Source organism: Tupaia chinensis, unplaced genomic scaffold (assembly GCF_000334495.1).
Source record: "Tupaia chinensis unplaced genomic scaffold, TupChi_1.0 Scaffold000146_1, whole genome shotgun sequence".
NCBI lineage: Eukaryota > Metazoa > Chordata > Mammalia > Scandentia > Tupaiidae > Tupaia > Tupaia belangeri.
This window is the reverse complement of record NW_006159616.1, coordinates 10,761,540-10,770,948: the sequence shown is the minus strand read 5'-3', so window position 1 is coordinate 10,770,948 and position 9,409 is coordinate 10,761,540. Positions and strand designations below refer to the sequence as shown.

General features: G+C 43.6%; 2 protein-coding genes across 2 annotated transcripts in view; one reads left to right on the top strand and one right to left on the bottom strand.

The window, feature by feature from the left end:
* The first annotated feature begins 3,145 nt into the window (after positions 1-3,145).
* The window catches only part of AADACL4 (arylacetamide deacetylase like 4), a 14,938-nt gene continuing 8,674 nt past the window's right edge, over positions 3,146-9,409 (top strand). The window contains exons 1-2 of the mRNA XM_006145440.1: positions 3,146-3,313; positions 8,496-8,715. Coding sequence (XP_006145502.1) covers positions 3,146-3,313; positions 8,496-8,715 — 388 coding nt within the window. The remainder of the gene's footprint in view (positions 3,314-8,495; positions 8,716-9,409) is intronic.
* LOC102502196 (ATP synthase subunit gamma, mitochondrial) lies at positions 4,731-5,702 on the bottom strand. The gene has a single exon (XM_014586519.1). It carries the CDS (start codon positions 5,677-5,679, stop codon positions 4,786-4,788), a length of 894 nt encoding a protein of 297 aa, XP_014442005.1. The 5' UTR covers positions 5,680-5,702; the 3' UTR covers positions 4,731-4,785.

The following is a 9,409-nucleotide window of genomic DNA, read 5'->3' as shown; positions in this document are numbered from 1 at the left end:
ATCCTGAGAGGAGAATGGAGGAGAAGGGATTGCGGCATGATCATCCCCCCTGGGGGGTGATTTCTCGCTTTCTGTCTCTATGTCTCTCTCTGTCTGTCTGGCGTGCACACGCGCCCTATAGCGAAAATCTCTCCAAAAAAAAAAAAAAGAATTGTAATATTACACAAACAAATTGGAAAACCTAGAAGAAATGGACAACTTTCTGGACACATATACCTAGATTAAACCAAGAAGAAACAGAAAGTTTGAAAACACCAATTACAAGCAATGCGATTAAATCAATAATAAGTAGTCTCCCAACAACAACAACAAAATCCAAGTTCCAGTGGCGTCATTCAGACTGATGAACACAGATGAAAATACCCTCAACAAAAACTAGCACATTAAATACCGACAGCACATGAAAAATATGACACACCTTGACCAAGTAGGCTTTATTTCAGGGATGCAAGGAGAGTTCAACTTATGTGAAACACTAAACGTAATATATTAAAATAGTGAAAGATAAAAATCATATGATCATATCAGTTAATGTAGAATTGCTTAAGGAAAATAAGAGAGGAAAAAAATGATTTAAAGATAGAATTCAGAGCCAACTGTGGCACAGTAATGGTAATGCAATATTCTGGAGACTTGAGAGAGTAGTTGCTGAACCCACAGTAGAAGGTCTCAGGTTCGCATCTTGAGGTCTTCCTGTACATGCTGGGCATGCACTTGTGCCTGTAATCTAGGCTGGCGAACACTGGGGGTAGATGAAGGCATGAAGACTCTATTTGGCATGACTCTATTTCTCTTTCATGGGATAAAAAAATAAATAAACTTTAATAAAAGACACAATTTCTAATTAACAGGGAATCAGAGTAGAAAGATTTAGAAAAATTGTAGCCTAGCCATATTGTAGAGAATGAAAGAGCATTTTCTGCAAAGGAAACCATAAATATAACCAAGCACCTACTTGATAAAGAGATTAGAGAGGATAAAATGGAGCCAAAGGCTGTTCATCAGCACAAGGGCAGAAAAACCCTACAGGCATTTCAGAGATCTTTAAAATTGCCCCTCCCATCATAGTCCCAGAGCTCTAAGGACAGAATGATTTCAACAGATGGGCCACTGCACAGGGCTACCTCAGGTCTTCTCTTTACATTCTGATTGGCTGCCTCAGCTATGGCTCAAGCAGACACCGATGCAGAAAGACCCACCACTTCAGAAGGTACAGGTTTTAAACCTTGGTAGCATCAGTGTGGTGCTAATTCTATGGGCATGGAGAATGAGAAAACTGTGGGGGCATGTTGTCCTCTACCTAGATGTCAAAGGATGTCGCAAATAGCCTGGAGACCCAAGCAGAGACTTGTCACAAGGGCAGAGCCATCACAGAGATCCTCTGTTAGGGCAATGCCAAGTGAAAATGTGGGATCAGGACCAAAACCACCACAGAGAGCTCCCCCTAAAGCCATGTGGAGTGGAGCCTTAGGAGCAGGGTCACTCCCCCACTCCCAAGACCCCAGACTGTAGAGAAACGTGCATGCAATGCTAGCCTGAGAGAATGACTGCTTGGACTGAGCCTAGCTAGCAATGCTATGGTGTGATGCTGCCTAAGGCTTTGGGAGCCCAGCTTTCACTTCAATGTACCTAGAAGGCAGCACATGAAATCAAAAAAGACTATTTTCTAGTTTTAAGACTTAGTGTTGTTTTCTCTGCTGGGTTATAGCCTCACTTGGAGCCTCTTACTCCTGGAATGGGGATGTCTGTCATGTCTGTTTCACTGTTGTATTCTGGAAATAGATAACTTGTTCAATTTCATAGGTTTGCAGTGGGGACAAATTTGTCTCAAGTCATGCATTGGCAGGCAAAGGGTAAAATGCTATTGTTCAAATGTGTCCTCCAAAAGTTCATGTGCTGGAAACTTCATTGCCAATGTAATAGTATGAAGAAGTCAGGCCTGGGATCAGCAGCTGGGGTAATGGCTATGTCACTGGACTCCCGTGTAGTCGATTGTGGTTTGAGTCCCGGACTCAATGGCTTAAATTCACACTGGGTATGTGTATGTGCATGCCCAAGATTCTGAGAGGAGAATGGAAGAGAAGGGATTGTGGTGTGGCCATCCCCCCTGGGGGGGGATTGATTTCTTGCTTTTGTCTCTCTGTCTCTTTCTTTCTGGCAAGTGCACACACTCTATAGTAAAAACCTCTCCCTTTAAGGAGTGATTGGGTCATAAGGAAGGAACCTTCTTGAATGAATTAATGCTATTATCTTGGAAGTGAGTTAGTACTGTAGGTGAGAGGACTGATTTATTGTGTTGTAAAAGTCATGACATTTTTTCTATGTTAAAATGTGCCATGACTTTTCCAGCAATCAGTAGTTTTTGCAAGATTGAGTTTGTTCTTGTGAGATTGCGTTGTTATCAAAGTAAGCTTGGCTTTCTCTTGCAGTCTCTTTCACATGTGCTTGCTTGCCCTTCCACCATGGGTGACCATGCCAGTGCCATGTTCTTAAACTCCCAGCCTTCAGAATCATAAGCTGAATATACTTCCATTGTTTATATATTATCAATCTGTGCTATTCCATAATAACAACACAGAAAGGACTAGATACATACCTTTTGAGACTGCCCCCTTGAGACCAGCAGTTAGCATAATGTCTATGTCGCTGAACTCCCATGTAGTCGACCATGGTTTGAGTCCTGGACCCAGTGGCTTAAATTCACGCCAGGCACATGTGTGTGTGTGTGTGCCCAAGATCCCAAGAGGAAAATGGAGGAGAAGGGATTGTAGCGTGGCCATCCCCCCAGGGGTGATTTCTCACTTTCTGTCTCTCTGTCTCTCTCTGTCTTTCTGGCAAGTGCACGTGCCCTATAGCAAAAACCTCGCCCAAAAAAAAAAAAAAAAAAAGACAAAACAAAACTGCCCCCTAATGGGCAAGACTGGTTTTCCTGGCCCCTGCCTTTCTCAGGAAAGCAGGTTTTTACAGTTCCTATTGGCCCATGGTTACATTTGGCTTGTGCTTACTTCTAAGAGATCACATTGGGTCAGGCACAGCCCAGAAAGAGTGTGTGGAGGTGGCAGCTCATATAACCAGGCCAGGTCCTCTTCACAAGTTCCGAAGTGGGTTTTTCAGGGTGGTAGCTCCTCGCAGCCACAGAAGAAACATGGCTGTCCTGGGCCTAGTGCTACTAGTAGCACTGCTCACCTTTTTCCTAGGAGTCTTAGTCTGGGTTGTCTGTGAGCACTTTCTCACTGCAGATATCCCCTCTGATGTGCAACATCCTGCCAAGTTGAGATTTCTGCATTGTATGTTCCTGTATGTGACAACATTGGTGAGTTTGTTCTCAGGCCTCATCATGGGTTGGATGCTCATTCTCTCTTTCTCTGTACATTTCCCCCGTTCCTTTTTCACTCCCCTTTCCTCTTTCTCTTCAGACTCCCCCAGGACAGACATTGCTACATCCTTGTATCTGCTATTCTGTTTCCTTCCCTTCTTTCCTTCCATCTTTCACCCCCTCTAAATCCCTCCCTTTCCTCCTTCAGCATCAAACATTTACTGAGTTCTAGTTGCAGAGTTCTTTTCTGAGAATTCAAAAACAAATTCAAGGGCTAGTAGGTGGCATGATGTTAAGGTACTGGATCCCACATGGCTGACTCCATGGTTCAAGTCTCAAACTCAGCAGCTTGAAAAACATGCTGAGTACATGTGTGCGTGTACTCAGAGAGAAGAAACCCTGAGAGAAGAATGGAGAAGAGATTGTGGTGTAGCTGTCTCCCCAGGGGGTGCAGGAGGGAGAGGATAATTTTTCACTTTCTCTGTCTCTCTTTCTCTCTCTGGTAAGCACATACACTATAGCAAACAACAATAACAAAACTAAAAGCAAACAAATGCAAGGCCAAGGGCTGATAGCTTGACAGAGACTGACACCTTTTTCATCACTGGGGCACTTGTTTGCAGGTGTTTTTTTCTATATCTTCAAGTCAGGGACTATCTTATTCACCTCTATAAACTATTCCAAGCACAGGGCCCAGAACCTGGTAGGCACTTACCACTTATTGATCAAGTCACGAATGAATTCACTAGCCTTTCAGAGTGGCCATAGCAGTCAGGCTCTGAGCAGGTTTCTAAGGTTGTGGGATGGGGATATACCAGCACACTCCTGGAGTTGCAGATTTGGAAATAACAGTTTGGTATCTTGCAGGAGGCTGGCAACTTGAGTTAACTCTAATGTCCCAACCGTGAGAGGAGATTTTAGAAGTCAGACAGCTCACAGAAATAACTGAGGATAGTTTCTGAGGAGGAGAAGAGGAGGATGTAAAGAAGTGGCAGCTGCATAGACTGCAGTCAGACTGTCTGAATGTGCATCCCAGCTCTGCTGCTCACGAGCTACATGATTTGACATTTACTTAATATCTCTGTGTCTCAGTTTTCTCATCTGTGAAATTAGAACAATCTTATCTATCTCATTAGTCAGTAGGAGAATTAGAGGACACGTAATAAGAGTAAATACAAGGGTGGGGAAGTCCTCAAAAAGCCCATGGAAAATACATGTAAAGAGAAAACTATGTATGGATTTCAAAATATTTGGCACCAAAATAAATTTGGACTTAAAATGGATTTTCCATGAACTTTTTTTTCTTATTGTAAGTTATTTATTGTAAGATAATTTACAAATATCTTGCTGTCTTTAATAATTCGAAGGACCAACAATTTCTTCTGACCAAGACAGCAATAAGAAAACCAAACTCAGCTGGCTCAATTTTCCTTCTTCACCTCTTATCTGAGGGTGAAACTTGATATCCATTAATCCAGAGCTGCAGCACCAGAGATAATTTCAATCAATTCTTTTGTGATGACAGCTTGGCGGGTGCGGTTGAATGTCAAAGTCAATTTGTCAATCATCTCAGAAGCATTCTTGCTGGTGTTGTCCATAGCTGTCATCCTGGCACTCTGCTCACTGGTAGTGGACTCCTTCAGAGAGTAGTAAATGACGTTAGCCAGATTATATTCTTGGTAATTCTGCAGCACATCGGCATCGACGTCATCATAGATACTCATACTTTCAGCACTTGCAATGGTAATAAGGGAAAAGATGGGTTTTTCTTCTGTCTTATAGTAGATAACAGACCTGAATCGATTACAAATGTTAGAGCCTTCATCAAACTCATATCCAGAATTCAGTAACTCAAGGGCAATGACAGATGCATCTCCAAAAGTAGGAGGCTTTCTTCCCACTTCTTTGAATGTCACCAGAAACTGGTCAGAATGAATCCTATAAAGTATGCCCCTGATTTTATCACCAATTCCAACGAGCATAACTTCTTTTCCCGCTGCAGTGAGAGCAGCCACCTCACTTTTCATCTGTTTAGCAACTGAGGAATGAATAGCACCACAGAGTCCTCGATCTGAGGACACACCAATAAGGAGGTGTTTCTTCTTGGCTTCAGGCACTTTAATATCAACTTTCTCATACAGAGCCAAAGCTTTCCCATACACGCGAGCAGGCTTCAACTCCCTTTCAGCCCGGGCATATTTTGCTGCTGCTACCATTTTCATGGATTTGGTAATTTTCTGGATGTTTTTGGTGGACTTTAGTCGCCTGGTAATATCTTTCAAAGTTGCCATATTTCGGACTTGGATCCATTGTGACTGCAGGGCCCAGGCCGACAGCCCAGCGACGCTCGCCCGAGAAAACATGGTGACACCGGCCTTGCTGAAGGTCGGGCTCCACGAACTTTTTGAAATACTCATGTGTATTTAGAAATGTTTGGTAAATAAGTAAAATATGTTTCAATGCTGCTAGGATTTTCCACCATGAGTATGGAGCATTTTTAGAGAAAAGAACAAGTCTAGTTTACAACTGCATAAATGCTACCAACCCAAGAAATAGGCTGTGGATGTTCTAAGTACTCGTTTTGTTTCCCCAGTCATAATCCTCCCTGGAGATGAGCTTATCTTAAGCCATTGGCTGTAATCCATTTGAGATTATAGGTTAGTTTGGGGCCACAGAACTAAAAACAATGGTATTCAGGTGGCCTAGATAAACAATTTTTTCCAACCTTCAATGCTTCTCCCTAGCCCACGAGTTAAGCATCTACTCTGAGATGAGTCTGTGGTTGGGTTGGGATGTCCCCTCCTGGCCTCTTCAGCACTGGGTTGTGCCATGGCACACTGCCTATCATGAGGTGACAGTAATAAGTTCGATGATATCCAAGTACTTAATGTTTATTTGGTTCTGCAAGACAGATAGGCAGTGGAGAGACAAGAAGCTTAAGGTGAACAAGCAAAAATCTAAAAAGTATTCTATGGCCTAGAGATCAAGAATCTAGTTTTGGTATCAGGAAACTCTGGGTCTGAGCCCCAAATTATTAGCTTTGGGTTTTTGAACCCCCTTTTTTTTCTCCTCTGAAAAGTGAGTGTAACAAAAGGGGTTGATGAGAAAGACATTAGCAGTGCAGAACCCAGCAGCAGGCTAAGAAAGGGAACAGTACAAAGACATTCTTAATAGTATGTGTATTAGGTCACTGAAGGCAAGATAGTCTTTCTTGAAACTATTATATATTTTAAAAGTTGCTATGAATGATTTCAGACTCAGTACAAACTATAAAGAATAATATAAAAAGCACTAAGCCAGATCCATGGCATGGTGGTTAAGGCAGCTGGATCCTACATGGCAGATGGCTTAGACAGGTTTAACATCACATTGTATTTAGAAGAAAAATATGAAGGCAAAGCATTAATGCGAAAAAAAAGTGATAGTATCTATTGAAGCTATTTTACAGTTTAATCAACTGGACTAGGGAGAAATTTTCCCATGTTGAAATATTCACTTTGTAAGCTAAATAATGTGATTGAATATATAAAAGAAAATGAAATTAAAAAAAAGAAAAAGAAAAAAATTCTTCTTCTTTTTCTCCTCTTTTTAAAAATTTGCTATAATGTGCACGTGCTCTCTGGAGACCAATGAGAGAGTGAGAGAGAGAGAGAGAGAGAGAATGTGAGAAATTACCCCCGAGGAAGGATGGCTATGCCACAATCTCCTCCCCTCAGAATTTTGGTCACATATGCATGAACCACTGGGTCTAGGACTTGAACTGTGCAGTCAACCATATGGGATCCAACTGTCTTTTTTTTTAAGAGAGATTTTTGCTGTAGAATGCATGTGCTCTCTGGAGAGACGGAAACAGAAAATGAGAAATCACCCCCTGCTGGGGATGGCCATGCTGCAATCCATTCTTCTCCACTCTCCTCAGAAGTTTGGGCATGTACACAAACATGCCTGGTGTGAGTTTCAAACCTCTGAGTCTGGGACGTGAACCACGGTCGACTACATGGGAGTCCAGCAACGTAATCATTACGCCATTTGCTGGTCCCATGGGATCCAGCTGTCTTAACCATCAACGCATCTGGCTGTCCCTGTTCAAAATTCTTTAAACAAATATTTACTGTTCTAGGTGCTGGAGACAAAGAGAATTGAGCTGTGATCTTTGTTCCAGAAAAGCATTGAGTCTGATGGTAGAGACACATGGGTGATCATATCCATGCAATAAAGCCTCAGAGGGATTCTGATGATGTTTGGGCAGAGAACAGGGCCTCCATGGAGGTAGCAACCACCTCTACAAGGGGGAGGAGACTGTGCCCCTCATGTCCATGTGAACGTAACCTCTGAGCCTGGATATTAAAGTCAGTTTGGCATCCAAGTGTCTTATCAGGTGGACAGAAGAAAAGGAGTAGAGGGAGACATAGATGAGCCCAGAGTGTGTTGGGAAACTTAGCATTAAGGAAGTCAGAGATGGAGCTATCCTGCACCAGTAAGAAGTGCTGCAACATTAAGGTACCCAGAGTTGAGTCAGTGAAAGTCCAAGTTGGCTCCCCATGGAGGCCTGGGATCTCCTCAGCTGTGGGTCAGGCAGTAGAAGAAGCAGATCACTTTCACCTTGCAGATCAGTTTGCTCTCTTTCAACTCAAGCTGGGAAAAATATTTTCGTTTGGAGTTCCTTTTGGTAGGAGGGCAGTCTTTTCATGGAGAGAATGCATTGGGCCATCCACCAGACTGAGACAAAACTAGTGGGTACAAGCAAGAGATGGGGTGGGACTCACATTTGCTAGAACCTACAGCCACATGGGTTGTCACATCCAATCCTCATGCCTTCCCAGGTTGGAGAGGGACCAAAAGATAGCCAAGGAGAGTGAGGCTGCTGGCCCATTGCCTTGGACATTTGGCTTTGCTTAATTCAATGACTTTCTCCCACTCAATCCCAAAACTGGGCCACCCTTTTGGGAAAATCCACCCCATTATTCAATCAAGAGCTTTGGGGAGGACAAGTCTGAAAATCCAAACCCCTTATCTGGACATAACCCAGGGTTTGTCAATTCCCAATGAGCCTGCTGACAATACAGGAGGCAGGTAAGAAACTGTGAACACATCTTAGCAATTGTTAAGTGTCTGGTAACATCTCCCATTCAGGTCCTACCTGTCCGATGCCTCACTTTCTTTCTCTTACCTCCAACAGGGGAATATATTTGAGAAGCTCGGAATCTGCTCCATGCCCAAATTTTCCTGTTTTGTACATGACATACTACAGAGAGCAAAGGAGAACCCGAAAGTTATAGTGACCAAACTGCATTTTGGGACGATCCCCGTGAGGCTGTTCCAGCCCAAGGCAGAGTCCTCCAGCCCTCGGCGAGGCATCATCTTCTACCATGGAGGGGCTGCACTATTCGGGAGCCTGGGTAAAGTGCTTTCCTGTGGCTTCATAAGGAAAAGCCCCATCTACATGCGTAACTTTGTCCATACCACCCAAAAGAAGCTTTGTGGAGTAACTCAAAGGGATCAGTAGTTCGAAATTTTGAGAGGCAGCCCAGACTAAAGGGTTTGGTTTGAGTCAGCAGGGAGTAGAGCAGTCTATATGAGAAAGTAAATTATTGTCTCTGTCAAGGTGGGGTCCGTGATGCTGTCATGGTGGGACTGTCATGGCACTGGGTGTTGACTCCTTTCATCCCTTACCGCTCAGAGACATCATCCCATCCTATGTGTTCTACAATAATCCTCCATCTGTGTATTTCCCTCCACCTCTCAATGTCACCAAGACCCATCTTCTTTTGCCTGACTCCCTTCACTCCCACACTCAGCAGGTGGCCTCCCTGCTTCACTCTCGCCCCATGCAGTCTAGTCCTCACCCAGCAACCAGATGTGTTTTTAAAAAGTGGAGCCAACAGGTGGTGTTGTGGTTAAGGCACTGGACTCCAGCATGGCTGACCATGGTTCGAGTCTTGGACCTGGAGGCTTGAAAAGCACTCCAGGTGTGCGTGCATGCATGTCCAACATCCTGAGAGGAGGATGGAGGAGAAGGGATTGGAGCATGGCCATACCCCCGGGGAGTTTGATTTCTTCCTTTCTGTGTCTCAGTTCTCGTTGAGCGTACTT